A 21,659-nucleotide genomic window follows, 5' to 3' on the forward strand; every position below is an offset into this window, starting at 1 on the left:
GATGAGGTAAGACTTAGGTGATTGATTGATTGATTGATGGATGGACAGAAGTCTAGTAGAGAGCTCATTGCCGGAGGTCAGAGGTGTTATATATTATTGCTATAGCCTATTAATATTCTTAACTCAAAACCATATAAGCATCTCTTTGCTTTATAGCTTTTTAAGTAGGCCTATCATGTGATTTTTTTGAGAAATATGTACATTTCTTTTTAAATCCTATTTAGAGAGATGCTAATTTGACCAATTAATCTCCACAGCTGGGAACTGATTGATTGCCTTGATAAACAGCAGAGTTGTTTTGTTCTTTGATCACTATTTGATTAAATCGTAATAGCATTATGTCTCTGAAGATGATGACCATGCTGATGGCAGGCAGTCTGAGAGATCATTGAGCTCATGCAGAGCATCAGGTACAGTGTCTGCCATAGCAGCCCAAGTCTTATCAATGCCACACGTACCTTAACTGATAAATCAGAACTCCAGCTCTCGCTTTCCAATCGATTCATTTAGCAAATTTTATCTGTGAAAATCCAAAGCAAAAGGAGAGTTCATAACAAAATATTTAATAAAATAAATAAATAAAAAATGCCAGAATGGCCAGTCCTATATTTTGTTTTTAATTGATATATTTAGACCTATTTATTATTTTTATTATGAATTAATAACTTATTATGCATACAGTGGTTAGGATATATGCTTATCTGTATAAAAAATCTCAAAGTTGATTTTGAGGTAGGCTTGCTTTCTTTCTTTCTTTCTTTCTTTCTTTCTTTCTTTATGAAGCCTTTGAATATGCATAAAAATAAAGTTGATTTTGATTAATATAGCCTATAGCGGAAATTTGAAAGTCTTTATTTACAATCAATGTATTTGCTTTCTTAAAGTGCACATACCTGCACTCTAATAAAAATGCTGGCTTAAAAACAACCCAACCCCGATTGGGTTGATTTAACCCTGTGGTTGGGTTAAATGTTTGCCCAACATGCTGGGTAGTTTTATTTAACTCAACTATTGTTTAAAAATTGCTGTATTGCTTGCTTAAAATGAACCCAATGTATGTTGGAAATGAACATTTATAAATGCGTTTAATGAATAATAATTAAAGAAACATTTATTAAATTGCTTATTAATAAATGTTCATCTTTTGATTATTATTGTTGCCTCTAGTAATAATGCATCTGATTTTTAATTTTCATCATATTTTGGGTTCATTTTAAGCAAGACATATAGTCATTTGCCCAGCAGGTTGTGCAAACATTTAACCAAACCGCTGGGTTAAAACAACCTAATTGCTGAGTTTGTCCATTTTCAACCCAACTTGGGTTGTTTTTAAACCCAACATTTTTTTTTTAGATTGTGAGAATACAACAATTTTCTTTTTTGTTGAGATCTGTATGAAGGATTAGCTCATCTAAAAATGGATAGAATGAGTGTGGGATGAACGTTTAGTTGGTTCTCTATTACATCTTTTGAAACAATGCTGGTAAAATATTAATAAACAGCTCACAAAACGTACCACCCAGCTATTTAAAGTTTCGGATACACCCTTGCCTGGTAGAGTAGGTATATATAACCTTGCTCTTTGACTTCTGCTCTCAGCAAGCAACAGCTATCATCCTCTAGTTATTCATAGCATGGGGGATTCATCCAGAAAGTATGTCTCTGAAGATACCACAAGATAAATGTGAATGTAAAGATCTCAGAAAAAAAGTTTTTTTAATGGATAAAAAAGTTTAATTATTCCTACTTATATTCCTGTCCGCATATGGACAGCTTATCTAAAGGATTTTTTTCTGGGATTAAACACATAGGTGACCACAAAACCAGTCATAAGTCACATGGGTATATTTGTAGCAATAACCAACAATACATTGTATAGGTCAAAATTATCGATTTTTCTTTTATGCCAAAAATCATTAGGATATTAAGTAAAGATCTATTTTGTAGATTTCCTACTGTAAATATATGAAAAAAAATATTTTTTTGTGAAGGGTTATGCATTGCTAAGGACTATTTTAAAAGCAATTTTCTCAATATTTGGATTTTTTTGCACCCTCATACTCCAGATTTTCAATAGTTGTATCTTGAAAAATATTGTCATGTCCTAACAAACCATACACCAACTGAAAGCTTATTTATTCAGCTTTCACATGATATTTGTTTTAATATTTAAGGGTATCTAGTTAGTAATCAGTTTTTTATTTATTGCAAAATTTGAATATACATACATACAGGATCAGGGAAATAAAGTGTGGTTGTGTCTGTTACAATGAATAATCATACATTAAAAGAACAGAAAACAAATATCCTGAGTTTGCATACATCAATATGAAATAAAAAAGAAAATAACAATAATTAGGTTAAATCACATCTTTAAATAAATCATCATAATGCATCAAAAAATGTTATTATTATAATAACATTTAAAATAACCAATATTAGGGGAGATTTAAGCCACATTTGTTTGTGAATGAAGAATTTTGCATACAAGATAAAAAAAAATAACATATTCAAGGGATAGTAGCTTTGGGTTTTCATAATAAAAGATAACTTCTTTAAGGATGAAGGTATGAGTTACATTTATGTGGGTAAAAATATAGGAACTTAAATAAATTACAATCATAAAATAAATGGCTAGCCGTTTCTTCAACAAACCCACAGAAGGAGCAAGTTTCATCAATATCATAATATTTAGAAATTTTGAATTTCTTTAACTTTGTTCTATATACAAAATTAACTTGCCTAGTTAGTGATCAGTTCATCGCTCCATTGAGAATCTGTGAGTTATGAAATTCAGTCCCCGCCCACTCCCGGACTTGACTGGGAAACTGACCAATCAGGAAAGTGCAAAACCACGCCCATACAACTTTCACCACGCCCACGCATGTCTCCCTGTCCATTCGGACTTGCCTTGTTTAGCGGGCCGGCGGTCCATCAAAGCATCCTTCAGGCGGAAGTAGACGTAGGGATTTTTTTTGGAAGTACTTTGACTTGCGCACTAGCTGCCAGGGTGTAGTCGGATATAGTTCCTTTTCTCCAAAACTTTTTTTTTTCCATGGCGGTGGTTACAAAGCACCAATAAAGTGAAGGTCTGCAAGAGAGAAGTCGTGAGGAGATTAAGCCACAACTATCGCTTTTTGGAGGTGAAGCGGTTACCACCATTTTCCGCATGAGTTTATTTAGTAAACCACAAACTCGGTAGCTGGCGAGTTACCGCAAACTTTTTAAAGACTGCGAGGATTTAAGGGATCAAGACAGTGACTGTAAGCTACGTGAGCTCGCGTAAACTAAAGGACACAATGTCGGTTTTTAGCTGTTTGTTATTATGGACTTTGTGGGCAGCGTGTAGTCATGCAGCGATGGATGAATGTATAGACGAGTTCAATCGGCCTCAGCGCTGCATGCCAGAGTTTGTTAACGCCGCTTTCAATGTAACCGTGGTGGCCACCAACACTTGCGGCTCGCCGCCTGAAGAATACTGCGTGCAGACCGGGGTAACGGGGGTCACGAAATCATGCCACATTTGCGATGCCTCGGACCCCAGACAGCACCACAGCGCTGTTTATCTCACCGATTACAACAACCAAGCGGATACCACCTGGTGGCAAAGTCAGACTATGTTAGCGGGCATCCAGTACCCCAACACCATCAACCTGACCCTTCACCTGGGTAAGCAGCTTTCACTTACATTCCCGTCAAATAGAGTTACAAAATGTTTGTTTTGCTGGGCCGTGGGGAAGAGTTGAGACAAGTCCATTTAGTGTCCGTGTGTTGCTTGAAGTTAACCAAACAATTTTTAATAGTAGTATAGTATCTGTTTTATTGGTATTACTCTTTCTTATAGAAACTAGTCACTATGGAATGCTATGTATCTCTATACTGTTCATTCTAATAGTTGCATTCATTGCATGCTATAACTTCCATTGGAGAACAAGAACTTGCTACTTCACTGTTACTGGTAACAAATTGCATTTCCATTGAAATCTTTGGATGTTTGTGATTTTAGATATTCACTAGTAACTATTCCATTGTTTATTAGTAGCCCATTTGTTTGATACTTTAAGTTTACAGTTTAGATGCTTGTATCTGGGTCAAAGACATTTAGATCTATAGAAATTTACCAAAATTTACAAGATTTTATTTGCATTGAAAGCACATTAAATGCATGTAAAAAATCTAATTTTAAAGTTTTGGGAGGGGAAAAAAGGCAAAATGTGGGTGAAATAATGTTCCATTGTCATTCAGTGTAACACTTATATTTATGCAAAATTGGAACAACATACTTATTCTGACCTGTATATATAAAAATATAAAACTACTATGTATCTCTATACTGTTCATTCTAATAGTTGCATTCATTGCATGCTATAACTTCCATTGGAGAACAAGAAGTCTTCCTTTGTTACTGGTAACAAATTGCATTTCCATTGAAATCTTTGGATGTTTTTTAATTTTAGATATTAGCTATTCACTAGTAACTATTCAGTTGTTTATTAGTAGCCTATTTATTTGATACTTTAAGTTTTCAGTTTAGTTGCTTGTAACTGGGTCAAAGACATTTAGATGTCTGCATCAACAGAAATGTACCAAAATTGAGTTACAAGTGATTTTATTTGCATAGAAAGCACATTAAATGCAAGTAAAACATCTACTTTTAAGGTTTCAAATGTTTTGGGAGGATAAAATGTGCGTAAAATAATGTTCCATTGTCATTCAGTGTAACACTTATATTTTGTAAAATTGGAACAACATACTTATTCTGACCTGTACGTATTAAAATATGTATATAATATAAATAATAATATATAAAAAATAAAAAGAATAAGTGAGCATAATCTTTTTTTGTTGCATTTTAAATGAGTACAAAATATTTTGCTGACAAATGGGCAAAACCAAGTTTAAAAATGTAAAATTACAAGTAATTAGCATTTGGGGGTAAAAGTAATTAGTCTTTAATATGGCAAAAATAGATTTTTTTTGTTGTTGTAAATATCTCTGACAGGATTGTTACAGTGACATATTAGTGGATGTTATCTGTAAACCACGGTAAAAATGTATGATATTTAATTTTTGCTCAGAAAAAAAAATAAAAAATTAAACAGTACCCATTCTAAAGTAATGAAAAACAACAATTCAAAGCTGGATTACACTTTTATTTACCTTTTTTATTTACCTTTTTCATCTTTGACCCATCAATCTATTCTAGTTTTCATAGAATAGACAATAGCAGGATACCTATCTGTTAGACACTAGTGTGTTTTTAATCTTACTAGTAAGATCTTTTAAAATTAACTATTAAGTGTCCATTCTTACTATGACAAGTAAAAAAGCAAAGATAACACTCCAATAAGGTCTCTTTATTCGAACTAACAATGAAATTTATTAAATGCTATTTCAAAATGAATGCATTTTAATAGTTGCTGTAAAAATATTGTAAATTGTTAGTTTATCTAATGCATTAATGTTAACAAATGAGGCCCTACTGTAAAGTGTTACCAAAAGCAATTGTAGTGAGGCAGTAACTAACAATAGATGCTGGTGTCTCATTAATATTTATTACTGTCTAATTAATAAGTACTAACAAAGCAGAATCTTGATCATCTCAGATGTTGAATTGCAGTTTTCTGCATTATAACAGATCACCTAGTGCTGCTGCAGAAATGCATTATAAAATAGTGATGTTATTTGATAGCTTTAGGCTATAAAAATCTGCATGTTGCTAATTGTCATGGATCAAAGTTATTTTTTGTTATAATGTACTGTTATCGTATACTGGATGTCATTAGGCGCATTAGTCTTGAATATGACTCAAGTTTAATTGTCTAACCACAAAAGGGCTTGATTTAAAAAAATCCTCAATTGCAATATGCCCTTGTTGATTAAGTGTTGTGCTGAATTCTGACCCCCTCACCAGATTGTTACCCCCCCCCCCCCGAGTCCACAGTATAGGTAGGCGTGGGGGAGGGGTTAGGATTAGGCAACCAGGTAGCCTCCTCAACGAGGATGGCAATAATTTGGCAGCGAGATTAAATTCGACACAACACTGGCAAAATAGTTTTCCAAGGCTGCACAATATATTATAACCATTTAAAACTCATAATATAGCATAGTGCTGTGGTGAAATCACAAAGGCTCTGATTCACTTAAATAAATATATGCACTGCGGGTTTCAGGGTGAAACACGACTCTTTAATTATTTATATGCGTGCAGATTACGAGTTTCTTGTGTGAAAAGAGTGACTCCGATCACAGTGAATGCTGCTCCACACAAATTACACAAGTTGATTGTTTATATTATGTATATTACAAGATGTATTTTAACAGTTTTGTTCAATAAAACCATGATTATTTGCTTATGATACTTTATTTGAACCTATTTTTATTACATCATTGTTATTATATAAGTTTTTTTAAGTCATTTCAATGGTTATTGTTTACTTTGGTCTATTTTTATTACCAAAAAAAAAAAAAAAAAAATCCCAGATTTAATAATCAAATTACTCAACCGATTACTCGATTACCAAAATAATTGCTAGTGAAAGCACTAAACCACAATCTGTGACAGCTGAGGGCTGTTGTGGAGAAAGCTAACCTAATAGTGATACACACCACAAGCTAATCAGGACGATTTCTCCCCTTCCGACAATCCTAGGTAATGTCCCGATTATCATGATGGTTCTATAGACTATCTTATCAGATTTTCCTGTGGCGTGAGGTGTGTTAAGAGTGACTGAATCTGCTCGGAAGAACGTCGGAGCTGCCCCGATCGCGAAACGTAAATATTCAACATTCAGAAATCCTGATGTGTGGGGGGAACCCCGAGGACAAACGTGCACACGCTCTGGAGATTATCCTGTGAAACGAAACGATATCCAATCAGAAAGGGAGCTGAATTTTCTGTCAAAAGCATTCCAAACACAATTTCTTCCTGCCTATCGTCCGCCATGTTTATTCTGAAGTCTCGAGCGATTTTGCGAGATTTCCCGTGTTCACAGTCGGGACTCTGGTTGAAATTCTCTGGTTTGTGGGTGGCGTGCTGTTTTTGTCACATCACGGCACTAAACACACCATAGGAGCAAAATGGTTAAATCTAGGATTTTTTTGTCCTCCTGTTTCTCACATTTTGAAAATCTTTCAGTGTGTACCCAACATAAGAAGGTCATGAGACACACATTCTGGGTTGAGAATCTGGGTTTTAGACTGTTTTAGATATAGAGCCTCTGTTAGACTTGGCCTCTCTATTAGGCGGTGAAGTTGTGCGCATTACGCATATCATTGAATTTCTGCCAGCCTAAGCAAAACGATTGGGTTGCAGGAGGAGGTTGTTCTGGCTGTGGGAAACGAGCACTATAACCAATTAGTAGAGTCCCAGCAAGCCATGGCTTCTGTATATTCTCATTCCCAGGTAGATGCTGCTATATCAATAGGCCTATAACCAAATGTGAGTAATAAGCATGTCTAATGAGCTGTAATCAGCGTGTCAATAAGACATTTGCATTTAGATAATGGAAGAGGAAGTGATTTAGCTTTTAATGTTCCTATCATACACTTGACTAATTAGCAGCCATTTGTTAGCACATGGTCTATAATGGGCCAGTTCAGTCAGACGCCTTTTCTTCTAATTCACTTTAGTTCGTCTTGTTAATTTAGGCATTTTGCATTTGAATCATGTCATTAAAACTGTGTGAAACTGACAGTCATATATAATATTTGATGCTTTTCATCTTAATTATTTGCCTTCAAGTGATGAAATTGATTAATTTGGGGTAAAGTGGGGTTTTCTGCACATGTAGGAATTTTGAACACATGTGCATGTTTTTTGTGCAATTTGAGCCATGCATCTTTTTATGCAGTACGCTAAATTTTGCTTTAAAATACGTGGATAGTGACATCCAAATCTGTAATCGATTGTCTTTTTTGCCTCTTTTAAGTTGAATCGCTTATTTGTCATTTTCAACGGAAATGTCTGCTAAATGACACATAATGTATATGTACACGTTGTACCGAGAACTGAAGCCAAAATCTCAGAGAAGATTCACAATTGTTGATTTACATGTTTTTGTTCAGTTTTTTTCAAAGCGACTCCGTAGGTGGGAACCCCCAAGAAGTCTGGGTCCCAGCCATTATCTTTTATTTTATGTTCTTTGCTTTGATGGCTTTTATGTTTATTCTGCCTTCGTTTGGGATGGTCGAGGCGGAAGCAGGCATGTCTTAACTTGACACTGCTGAGTCCTGTGAGAGCGAGGAGATTTGGCCTGGCCTAGCAGAATTAAGAGGGGCGAGGAGAGATGAGGAGGGTAGATTTACTAGTATTGAACACTTTATGTCTTGAACTTTATTAACCAGTTCTGGCTGGCCTGTTAGGCTTCAAGAATGTGATGAGACTGAGAAATGTTAATCATCATCCAGACACTGGCTAATGAAGATTTGTAGACATATGCAGCTGTACTTGTACAGGCAAATAGATATAATGCGGTAGTTTGAAGAATGGTCAGGTTAATGGAAGATTGCTGATGCTGCCTGTTTTAAATTGGTCTACTTGTCAAAAAGAGCCCAGAGGGGTTGCAAACACAAATTTGGCTATGTTGTGTCATTCCTTGGTAGAAGTGCCGGATTATATTTCTGTAGTTAGGATGTTGTTTTTTTCCAGAATTGTCATAGATTTCAATGTTATATCAAGACTAAAACAATCTCTACAGAGCTAAAGGATTTTGTAAAGGCCAAAGTATATTTCAGCCATCCACGTTCCACGACAATCCGCACACTGTCCACGTGACGCAAATTTCATCATTAGGAGGGTCCGCTGACATCTGCGTTGTGCATGCACCATCCGCACGTACGCAAAAATTGAGTTGCACGCGGATGGTGTGCGCATCCGTAAGGTGAATGTTGAGACGGAAGAGTCCACTAGATGGCAGTACACAGTTGTGACGTATTGTGCAGTAGTCGAACAAGAGTGCAGAAAGAGCGATACAAAACACGCTGTTCCAAATACAGTAAACAAAGCAAACTGTATTTCTCCATTCTTTTTGTTTTGGTTCTTCTAAACTTTGCATGAAATGGCGGATCTGCTACCTTTCTTCTTCTGAGAGAGTGTCCTGTAAATGACAGGTCTCAGTGCTGCCCTCTGATGTTTTGTAGAGTATAGAAAAGCAATTGTTTTGCACATGTGAAGCTCACCCGGAGATTATAAGTAATTTTTTCAATGTCTTCCAATGAAATTCCAGAGTTCGTATGCCACTATGCTGATCTTCTCCAATCATTTTTAGTAGGGCTGCACAATTAATCGGACGATTAGAAAAAAACATTGAAATCGCACTTAAACAATTTGGCTTGGTGCGATTTATGAAATTGCAAAGCAGCGATTTTTTTTTTTTTTTTTTTTTTTTATGCACGGGTTGTCAATAAACTATGGCTTCAAATGCTAATCCATCTGAAAGCACTGAGAGTTTGAATTGCTTATAATGTGCATTTGATAAAGCAACACGTGTCAAAACATCTTTCCAGACATGAGAAGCATTTATTAACATCTTGTCCAACAAAAGAGAACATTTAATAACGTGTTTTTACTCCAAACTCACTTCATAATGACAGTTTAGCTTCCTTCTGTGAGATGATGTGGCTTCTTACACAGAATAAGGCAGTCGTGTGTTCATTATCAGAACGTTTCAGTCATGTTTAATCAATCAAAACGTTTCAATCTTCGGTTTATTCAGCATGTTCTACTTCGGCAGCAGGGCATATTTGCAGTTTCTGCACAAGAGCGCCCTCTGGCTTTCAGATGAAGAAGCATTTACAGAACCGTAGAGCTCTGACAAGCTGCGCATAAAATAATCGCAGCTTTTGCCAAATCGTGTGCGATAAAATTGCGCTAAATCGTGCAGCCCTAATTTTTAGTCAGTTTAAATCACGGCTTTAAAAGCTTTTCATCAGCTTACAAACCGTCTGCAGCTTACTCATGAACCTCCAAAGGTTTGCGAACCACAGTTTGGGAAACACTGCATTACATGAAGGTTTCTTTGTTTGTTTCAAAAATTACTCGGTTCAGCGGGGGAGTCAATTTGTGACTTAAGTAACGGTCCTGAATGATTCTAGAAAGTGAATCTGATTCAAGTAGTGAGTTTAAAGCTTTTTCTTTGACTGAAGTTTATAATAGTCATTTTTTCATGAAAAAGCTTTCTAAAAGCTCTGTATACATCCAAGTACATTGATAGATGTCTTGTAGAGTGTGATCCTAGTCAGCACACACTGGTTTTTATATGGAATTTATGTTGAATTATTTGATGTTTTCATTAAAGGTCTATATTTTTTTTACAGTATTAATAGAGGAACCCAGCAAAAAAGCTCATAATTGTACTAGTCAGTTACTGCCTTTATTATATAGTAAGTTTATCTTCAAATCTTCTTGAATTGGCAAAGTGCATTTGAGATGAAGTTTTTTCCCCAAAACACCCTTGGGAGCATTTGTGGGGAGTGAGAATTTCCTTTCATCTGGTAAACTGCAGCATTCAGTGATTCATTAACTTGAGCTTGTGAATGGCCCTTATCGTGCCATTTCCTCCCTCACTGATGGAAAGAAGTCCACAGTGCTCACTGAAAACTGTCAGTCCGTGCTTTGCATTTTACTCTGCATCATATTGTTTTCAGTGCTTGTCATGTTCGATTTCATTTAAAATGAAATGAGATAGTACACTCCTTCATGGCTCATTTCTCTTGTTTTGAGTTTGTAATGGCACTGAATTCATATGCTGTCCTTGTGCGCTTTATCAGGAGCTGTCCTTGTTTTCACTTCTGTTTTCAGGGAAGAGGGCTGGTCGAACATCTGCCTCCTAATTGTTTAAATCTGGGAAAATTCTGGTACACACTCTCTGAAATACAATGTGTTTCTTTCAATGCTGTCTTCCTTTTAGGATTTGTGTAGATGATTATTTATGTGTCAGGAAAAAGCTTGTTTTACTTGGAGCTAATGGGCATTTACAGTATGTTAAGAAGGTTGACCTTGACGAGAGCCAAACTCTTGGCAGAAGAATTTGTCCTCTGTTCTTGTTTTCTTCCTCTTTGTCTCTTTCCTGTCTCATCCTCTCTCTCTCTCGCTCTCTTGTGATTTCTCGTATGAGAGGAGACGATGAGTGTTAGCAGTGTGGGAAACTGAACAGCAGAATGTTTCCTGGGCTCTGGGGTCCTTGTCTCTCTCATCCCTTAGAGGCGCTTTTTTCCCAAACTCCATCAAAGAACTTGTCATTTATGAAGGACCAGATGGTCCAAATTATACCAATCTGAGTGTAGGGGGTTGGGAAGAAGAGCCTGCTATCTGGTTTGAACCTATTGTTATTCTCTGGAAGGTATGATCTCAGTGTGGGAAACTTGTGTTTATGAAACCTTTGTAGTCGAGCTGTTCATGTAACTGCACGATTTTGTTTTACTCCACTTGTCATCGGGCCTGTTGCTGCGTTTCTCCTTTGAGACGAAATTGGCAGTTGATGTTGGATTTGTTTGGAATTCCATCACTATAGTAAATTCAATCCAAGCTAATTTGTTGTTTCCACATTTTCAATGCCACCACTATTGGAAGGCAATGACTTGGACTATTTGGTGGCTCTAATTGTACAGCCAGGGGCTAATTTTGAGCTTCGGACCACCCAGGGTGGACAAAGTGCAGAATCTCCCTCATTTCCTGGTGATAAAGCCATTGTGAGCCACTAGTCCTTTCCAGATTGTGCAAACGTCTAATGAAAGAGCCCACACTGGGTCTGTGGTGCCAGCGATTGGAGCCGTCAGACGGGGAGCTGTGGTTATCGTGTCACTTAAGAGAGCGTTGTCCAGTGGGCCCGTTTGACTGTCATAGTGGAATAAGCCCTCGGTTGGAGGGGGGGGTACTGTTTGCTGCCCTTGCCATCACTGATTAGTGCTCGTAACAAATGACTGGACCCCATTAAAAGTTAAGCTCTGGAGATTTAACGCTAGTTTGGCATAAATGAGCCTGTCTGCATGATGGGTGAGAATTTCTACATGCCACTATGCTGCTTTTCTTTCTGAATTAGGTGCTTGAGAAATGTTTAATGGTTATTCTTAGGCTATTTGTATTTTTTATTTTTTTTTACAGAGAATTTCCAAAATTAAGAGATCCTTCAAAATATTTGAGAACATATTTCTCTTTGGGATAAAGTGAATTCTGTAAATTGTAGATTGTGGGTATCCACACCAAGATTAAATTACGATTTCTGTAAAACTCAAAATTTAGGCGAATGATTATAAGCGATTGTTTTGTTTTTTTTTTTTTTATATTTTGACTGCTAACCAGGGGTGTGTTTACTGAAAGATCATTGGCCAACTATGGTTGCAAATTCCAGCATTACCACCAACGATTTGGTGTTTCCCGAAACCGTCGAAAGAACATTTGTAAACACGTCGTGACCTTGCGTTGTTGGAACTACAGCTCTCGAGCTGTAGAGCTGTTAGAAGCATAGTTTTTTTGTTTGTTGACATGGACTTAAATAGTTTAGGCTCTTTGGCACAATAAGCAAGCTAACATTCAGTACTAGTGTTGGCCACAGTACCAACTTCGCAACCAAGTCTATACTGAAATGTTAAAAATGTGACGATACCAGCATTTCCCCCTAGCATTTTGAGCACTGTTGGGCAGATTCTTAAAACATGCTGTAAATAGACATCAGTGACGCTCTTCACCGAGCACTTCGCTTGCACAGATACACACGGGAGTGTTTGAAAGCAGGCATCTATCAGCGGATCCCTAATATATCCACTGATAGATGGATCCGCTGACATACGCCTGCTTTCAAACGTTTCCGTGTGTATCTGTGTAAAAGCTCAGTGAAGAGCATCACAGATGTCTATTTACAGCATGTTCTTGATGCAGTGATCATTGTAGCCAATCACAGACATATCTGTTGAGCATGTGAACACAATGGCCAATCAGAGGAGTTTAATAATCTGGTCAACAGCACTCAAAATGCTAGGAGGAAATGCTGGTACCATCACATATTTAAAATTTCAGTAACGACTTGGTACCAAAGTCGCAAGCGAACTCCGGACTATGACTTACAAGGGAACGAATCAAACATCAAATAAAGCAAAATGACATGGAACAAAAACAGTAATCATTAGGTGACGTTCGTTACAGCAGCATCTTGGAGATCTTGAAGAGCTTAACTAGCAGAAGTTATTTGTCCTCCACCTGCGCATGACATCATTAGTGACAGTCCTATATTGTTGAACCACTGTGGTTCAAAAGACAGAGGTACGACCATGTTATCACGGTTTCAGGAAACGGTTGTGACTAGGTGGTTAGTTTCTCCAATGATTCATTGTACTATGGTAGTTAATCAGCGAGTTTGCGCACCTTTGTATATTTACTTATTTGATTTTGTTGTGTAATACTTTTTAATGCATGTTTGCAATGTAAAAGATGAATTGGAATTGGAAAACATTTTATTGGCCGATAAATTAAAATTTTTAATTCTGTACTATTTTTTTTTTTCTTTTAAATGCATAAATATTTTTAAACAATTAAGTGAATATAGGTATCACATCATTACAATGTTTGTACATTGTTGAAAAGTAAAAATGAGAAAATCTCAAAATGAATATCCACATATAACAGTGTAATTAAATTCTTTAAGTTTTGAAGTTTAACTTTAAAGGGTTAGTTCACCCAAAAATGTCATCCTCATGTCATTCCACACCCGTAAGACCTTCGTTCATCTTCGGAACACAAGATATTTTTTATAAAATCCGATGGCTCAGTGAGACCTCCATTGACAGCAAGATAATTTACACTTTCAAATGCCCAGAAAGCTACTAAAAACCTATTTAAAACAGTTTTACAAATCTTTTGTTTTGAATCAGTGATTCAGAGCATGTATCAAAGTCACGTGAACCATTGAAATTTCGAAACACTGATGTAACAGAGCATTATTAACCAAAATCATGTGACTTTCACACTCCGAACCACTGATTTGAATATGTTTTTAGTACCTTTCTGGGCACTGAAAGTGTAAATTAATTTGCTGTCAATGCAGGCCTTACTGAGCCATCAGATTTTATCAAAAAAATCTTAATTTGTGATTTGAAGATGAACGAAGGTCTTAAGGGTGTGAAACGACGTGAGGGTGAGTAATTAATGACAGAACTTTCATCAGAACTTTAAGTGGATGCTATATGATGGCAAAAATATTCTAAATGTAAAAGCAGTGGAAGTATTCAATATCGAACTGTACCGGAAATGTAAAACAATTAGTAATATCAGCCAAAGTATTTTTCATGCCTATGGAAAATCTGTACACCTCTTTTGTTTGTTTGTTTGTTTTTCCCAAACAGAAAGAAAAGGCTTAATAATTTCTAGTCTTACTGCTTTGATGTGTGTGTTCAAGGAGGAATGGAAACTTTCCCACAGTTGTCCTCCCTGTACTTAATTCTTTCTTTTTTTTGCACACACTTGGATGTACATTATTTGTCCTTGGTCTTTCAAAACCTTGAGGCTTAGTGCACTCAATGCTCTCAGCTCCACCTGCAAGCAGCGTTTGTCTTGTTTAGATTTGGCTCTTCTCAAATGTCTTTGATTGGGCACGTAGGCAAGCCCTAAAGTACGAATAGGCCACCCTATTTAAGTCTTTACAGGTGATATGCCGTCATCAGACTGGAGGTTAATGCGTGTTATGTTTGCAGAAGACTTTGTTTCCATTCTGCCAGTGCTTTATTGTCAGAATCAATCACGTAGTTTCATCCCTCATTGTTTTGCCCCTTCTTCGTTTGATCTGGAGTCTAGACTTGTATGGAAATGTAGTTCATGCTGAGAATGTGACAGCTCAAACACGTGCTAATGCATGAGTGGAATAAGACTGTGCGGGGGTTATTCTCCAGTCCTGTCATTCACAGAATGCTATCAGAAGCAGGAAAATACTCCCATGAACTCAAGACATGCAGCAGATGGCCTTTGGGTTGATGCCAAAGTAAAATCAGCTCTCTGATATGACCTAATATGACAGATGTCAACAAGTTCATCTAGCATTTAGCCTGTCTCACGGGGTAAATGTGGTCAAACTAGCAGCCTTTTTGTGATTAGGCCTTCAAATAAGGATCAGCATTTTATTTACTCATTATTCTCTACAATTATATATGTTATTTCGCCATTGGGTAAAACTTAAAGTTTAGACGGTATTTAACTTTAAATTTCCCACAAATAGCTGATGAAGCAGCTGTATAGTTTCAACTTAAAACAAGCTCTTTAAAAACATATCCAATGTCAGGTTCTTCGCTCTGTTATTTTCCAACAGAAAGTACTTCAGAAGCTTCAAAGCGCTGCATCCAGGTATTGAAGTGTGAATCTGATCTCCCGACTTTCTTGCAGATTGTCAGTTGCCAAATACAGCTGTTTTCACACATAAACAGAGCTTCACAAGCCAGATGGGAAGAGAAATGTTGTCCCAACACAATGGGGAAAAACTGTATTTATTATTCTTCATTAGTTCTTCCAGCACCACCATGCTCGAGTGCTTGAAAGAGCTGGCAGTGCATGCTTCACAGCTGGTTCATACTTTATGAAAATACCCTCCCTCAGGCATCAGTGATAGCACATGCTTTTACAGTGAAGCATGATTTGAAAGTAGAGTAAAATGTGAGGTTTACAATCAGAGAGTGAAACCCTTGCTTCCTGCTTTTTGAGACAAACTGTTCCTTTTCCAGTGCATGCAACAATAAAAAAATAATGTTCAAGTGCATGAACACCAGTAAACGTGACATGAAATTGGAGTAAAAGTCAAATCCAGGTGTACAAATTTAAGAAAAACCTATTTGACAAACCTAGATGATTGCATATAACTCTAATTTAGTTGATAAATATGACTTAATTATGTTTTTTCCTGATGATAAAATGGCATTGTTTAAACTTGCATGACCTTGCACATTGTTGGGTTATATTCAATGTAAGACTGTGCTTGTAAATGCGCTCAATGGAAATGTACACATTAATGTAGATATGATTTTCTTGGCGGCTAATACTTGATAATCTATGGTATTGCCTAAGATATATTTTTGACTTGGACATGTTGATACAGTAGTCTACATTTTTCATGCTTTCATGAATTCTTAATTAATGCAAACTTAATTCACAAGCCACCTATTCAGTACTTCGGTTAAGATTAATAAAACTGGATCAAGATAAGATTATCATGGTCGGTAATTCACTTTTTCAAATGCCACACTTTCCATGGTTAAATCTGGCTTCCATTACCTTGTTTTTTGTGAAAATATCATGTTCTTGAAACAACACCATAGTGTTCTTTTCCTCTTGTGGCTGGGCAAATAGTTGTTTTAGTCTGTTGTATCTTAGGTCCTATGGTTTCCTGTGTTATGTTATGCTGCCTGGAAAACAAACTCCGCTCTTTTTGACAGAATATTAAACAAATGATCTTCTGTCAGTTTATTCCATGAGAGAAAAAGAATGTCATTTGGCAAACCTTAATGGTTTATTGTTTGACTCTTGAACTACTTGACTTTTTTCGATCATTTATTGTGATCAATTCTGTGCTTTCAGAGATGGTTTTCATTTAGTTTTATTTTAGTGAGAGAGCTGAATTATGTATACCAGTTTTATGTGGCTTTCCATCCATCATTTTGCCCTTCACTACAGGCTGGATTTCAAGACTATTTCCTGACCCACAGTCTATTGCATGAGTCAGATTTCAAATTTTAGACAGTTCCTTCACACATTCCTTTCAGATTATTTGTCATGCCAACCTTGCATAAAACTCATTCATCATAAGATCATTTTGTTCAGTAACGCTTACTTGTCAAAGGAAGAGTTTTATGCATCCAGAAATAGATTACGACAGAAAACAAGTCACATTATAGGGTCAGACAGACAGGTGGAGTCTCGGCCACTGAATCAGCAATATATCACATCACGTTTAACTCAATTTAGCTTTTGTCTACATGGCCCTGCTGCTTTATTAGCAAAGATGACCCACTTATCTTGTATGTTTTTAAAATATTCTGTTCATATTAAACTTATTTTTAATAGGATTTCTAACCTTACTTTTTAAAGCAGGTCTTGTAAAGATTTCTCATGCACACTCTGTTGACCAAAGGTCACTTTGGTTTCCGGCACGATTGTAATCGGAGTCTCAGCATTCGCTTCCTTTTGTCTCCCCTGTCCAAACACGATCACCTCCCGAGGAATAACAAAGCAAATTCTGCACTTTGTTGTGACATTCCTCCTTCCTTTGTGTTGGATAATTGGCCAGAATGCTAGTTTGTAGGGCTGATGTGGAAATAAATTGGCTCCAAATTCTCAACAACAAGTCAGTTCAGTCGTATCAGAAGATGCGTTCACGCATTCCTATAGTCCATATGAGCATGTGTCTGCTTTACTGCACACTGTTATCTCGGTTTCATTTTCATTTATTATTTTACCCCCTAAACTCAGCTGATAATTGCTTTCCAAGAGAAAACGAGTTATCGCTCACAACTGTTGCTATGTGATCAGAACACATGGTTTTTATTTTTTTTTTTTTTTTTTAGTATTTTGGGGCAAAGTAAGTAAATACATTGTTTCTTGGTTGATCATGGTGCTAACCTGTAATTGTAACCTGTAATTTCAGTTTATTGGTTGCATATTTTTATATATATTATTTATTTAATTTGATGTATTTCTTTGGAATAGTTTTTTGAACTTCATTGTTTCATTTTGATGCAGTTCGTTGATTACCAGATTCATATCTATTCTCTTGTTCACATTAAGAATTAGTCCTGATTTATGCGTATTATGCGCATTGTCCACATTCAATCCAGTTCGTCGTTGTCTGTCTGGGAAAGTTTCTTGTGCACAATGGGAGAATCTTGGATGCCGATTGTACTATATCGTCCTGCTTTGGCTATGACTGCCTGAATATCAAAGATTCATTTTTTTTCTCTTAAAATGACCACCGAAATCCTTCTCGCCTTGTATGTAGTTTCTACCTGAATCGTAAAACTGCGTAGACGTGTCTTCAGCAAATTTGAGAGCAGTAAGGATGAAGGGAACTTCACCAAGGAGCTTATTAAAGTAAAAAGGTATAGCCGCTTAAGGAATGTCTTGAATGGCTGCTCTTTCCTTAAGCCTCTTGAATGAAGCACCGTCCCACCGGAGAAGCCTCAGCCGTGTGTGTGCGTGTGAGTGGATGTCAGGGTCCTATCTTTAGATCTGAGGCATGGGCCAGTGCTCCCCCTCTATCTCTAGCCCACCCTCTTCAAGTTCTACTTCACAAAACCCCTTTGTCTTCTTTTCTTTACATGGGGGAAGGGTTATCCAGTAACTGGATTAGTCTTTTTGTTTGGTTATTCCTACTTGTCTGTTCATACACCCCCCACCTTTCAGTCTGCTTGTTTTTTCCCCTCCATCCCCTCATTTTCCCTCTTTCTTCTCTTCCTGGCTTTCTTTTTCAAACTGAAAATTCTTAATTAGAACTCACTCTCAACTTCATTGCCTCGTCTTAGAGAAGTCTTCATCTGGATGAGATGTTAAACACCAAATTTACACTCTAAAAGCTTAACCACGGCCTGTGTTTGTAGTCCATTCATCACTGTTTACTTTGAAGTTGAAACTTAACATTCCTGCCGTTGAGAGTAAATTAAAGGGCCGGGAGGGGCTTGAAGGGGGGCAAAGTGCTCCGTTTCAGCAAATTAGAGCACCGTTTCTTCAGCGTCAATGGTTGTCACCAGGACGTTGTGTCCATCTCTCGCTGTTGTCCCCGAGGGAGGGGAAGCACGAGGAGCTCAAAGTTTTTGAATGGGAGATCTTACCCCAAGCAGGATTATAAACTAACACTCGCCAAACGTCAAATACAAGTACAAAGTGGATTTGGCGACTAGAAGGAAATTACCGGATGGTAACTTATTTTAATAAATGATGCAATTGGAATTTTAAGGTTCTTTCTGCATTTTGAGTGGTTTTGAGAAATTGAGATTCTGAGTTTTTGCATTCCACTGGACTTTGTTTATAGAACCTTTTTGTTTTCTCAAAATGTATATTTAAAATTAAATTTATAATACACTGCCCGGCCAAAAAAAAGTCACTGTTTGGACTTTAATAGGCGAATACTTAATCTATGACTGGATCATTATTACAGTGATTATTATGTTACTTTCATGTGATATGTTCAGTTCTTTTAACCCTTACCATTAAATACAAGATCTTGACCAAAAAATGATGCACCTCTTGAGGGAAATAATTATTGTGATGTTTTTTCCATTAAGAAGTGGATCAATTTTGGTCAAGATCTTGTATTGACAATGCAAGAGGTGAGCACTCTGTAAAGTCTACTCCAGCACATCCCAAAAACTTTCAATGAAATTAAGTTCTGGACTTGGGTGCCAATTCATGTGTGAAAATGATTCTTCATGCTCTCTGAACCATTCTTTCACAATTTTAACCCTGGTGAATCTTGACATTGTCATCCTGGAATATGGCCATGATGTGTCTTCCTACATGGTTGTTTAAGAAATGAAAAGCTACACACTCCATCTTTAAGGGTTAAAAGAACTGAACATATCACATGATAGAAACATAATAATCACTGTAGTAATGATCCAGTCATAGATTAAGTATTCGCCAATTAAAGTCCAAACAGTGACTTTTTTTGGGCCGGGCAGTGTATTATATATTTAATTTTAAATATTAATATTTATATAAATATATTCTATTTATATAAATATATATATTTATTATAAAATTATATTTATTTATTTATTTATTTATTTAAAAATGTAAACAATTTTGACTAATTTCCTAAATCACTGACTGTTGGCAAGAAAGGTACAGAAGGTTTGATTAAATTTGCTTTCTTTGTAACGTCGTGTTTTATTCATGTTTTTATAGGTGTTCCTGAATATTCAGTGACGCTGTATCTCTTGTGTATTAACTAGGTACACTCCAGTTATGCATTACCTACAGTTAGGGATGACTGAGTCCACTCTGGAATGTCACTGACCATAATGTGACCCATGAGATTTGATTTAGTCATTGCCTTTGTATGTGATAGATGGTCTACGTGCAGAAACATGCTATACTGCAGCATATGGTGCCCTCAGGACACACTTGACTTGTACCCCTACACCCATACTCCCTTTTTCACTGGCCCATTATTGACTCCTGACCCCTTTTAACTCCAAAACACCCTCCTTGTTTCACCAGTGAGATCACAGAGCAGTATTGGCATTGTGTGGTGTTGGCAGTATTTAATTGCTCTTGCAGAAAAGCGCTGATTATTTGTAATTGAAGTAAGAGGAAATTAATCCAAGGCCAGAGTTTCCATATGCGGCATTTTGATACTGTTGATATCAGCGATCACTCGTCATGTGGAAATGAAGTTCAGCTCTCTGTATTCCTCCTTTCTCATAATTACATGCATCAGCTCGAGATGGATTTAAAGGCTTTGTACAGCATGCCTCCTTGACCTCATAAAATGCTGTAAGTTCCTGCAGCAACAAATATTTAAACACAGTGTACAAGCCTGTATAATGCTAGACTTGAAATGCAGGCTTTTTTATTTCATGTCTATAGTGAATTACATGAAAATGGTAATTAAAATTTCTTTAGCTTTTATAGTAATGGTAGATATGCTCTGGCCAATTAATCTGCCAACATTTAGCCATTTGATTTGTATTGGCATTGAAATCTGAATTCATACATCTGTTTTCATTTTTATTCTTACATAGATTTCCATATTGTATGAAAAGCATAGTGTTGGTATCTGTTAATTTTTCAATATTCTAAAACTTCTAAATTCTAAATATTGTGATTTAAACAACTGTTTTCTTTTTTTTTCAAATGTTATTTTTTCTGTGATGTCAATGCTGAATTTTCAGCATCATTACTCCAGTCTTCAGTGTAGAACTAATAAACTAATAAAAGTCATGACATGTTTTGGTGTGAGAAACAGTTGGCCTTTGGTCAGTATACTCAGATAAGCTGAACACAGACGAGGCACCGGTTGTGTTAAGGATCTTGTAGCTGTCAGATGATAGCGTCAGAGGTTAGTAATTAACATTCAGGGTCTGCTGAAGCTCTTCTCTTCTATCAGATGTCTAGCCGTGTGATTTCTCCATTCAGTTTGGAAGGGTTTTTCCTCATTGTCCATTGAAAATATGCAAAAACAATATATTCCAGTGTTGACTGTCTCCCAGACGTTACCAAATAATATTTCGGTTCAGCTGTATTTTTCTGCTGCTGGTGATAAAGGAAGTCTCTTGCAGGAGACCGACACAGAGAGATGTCATTTACAATTCAAGACATTGCAAAGTTAAAAAGAATGTGTATGGAAAAAACTGTTATTACTATTCATGTATGTTGTGGCACAATCATGCTTTGAGACAAAGTAGGAGCAATCTTGTCACAGTCTGCCTGCCTTGTAGCCATTTTCTGTACCTGAGACTCTGGATACTTTCTCTGTGCATTCCTGCAGCCTTGTTTTAGCCGTAGCAGCTGTCTTGTAGCATTCTATGTTCAGTTAGTTTTCGGGGCCAAATTTAGCCCTGGCAGACTGATCTAACCTGACTTTCATTCTTTTTTTTGCCCTGAGAGTTTGCTAGTATAGCATGTGCTTGACGTTCTGCCTGGCACCAAACAGCATTTTCAAGTTTGTGCTCATTAGCATGCCTAGCAT

The 21,659-nt window shown here is 36.6% G+C and overlaps 1 protein-coding gene across 1 annotated transcript in view; it reads left to right on the plus strand.

Annotated features, from left to right (window-relative positions):
* Positions 1 to 3,006: 3,006 nt before the first annotated feature.
* The window catches only part of lamc1 (laminin, gamma 1), a 74,438-nt gene continuing 55,785 nt past the window's right edge, over positions 3,007 to 21,659 (plus strand). Inside the window, exon 1 of the mRNA XM_067362548.1 lies at positions 3,007 to 3,669. Within this exon, the coding sequence (XP_067218649.1) occupies positions 3,300 to 3,669 (370 nt within the window). The 5' untranslated portion in view covers positions 3,007 to 3,299. The remainder of the gene's footprint in view (positions 3,670 to 21,659) is intronic.

This window comes from Chanodichthys erythropterus, chromosome 16 (genome assembly GCF_024489055.1).
Source record: "Chanodichthys erythropterus isolate Z2021 chromosome 16, ASM2448905v1, whole genome shotgun sequence".
NCBI lineage: Eukaryota > Metazoa > Chordata > Actinopteri > Cypriniformes > Xenocyprididae > Chanodichthys > Chanodichthys erythropterus.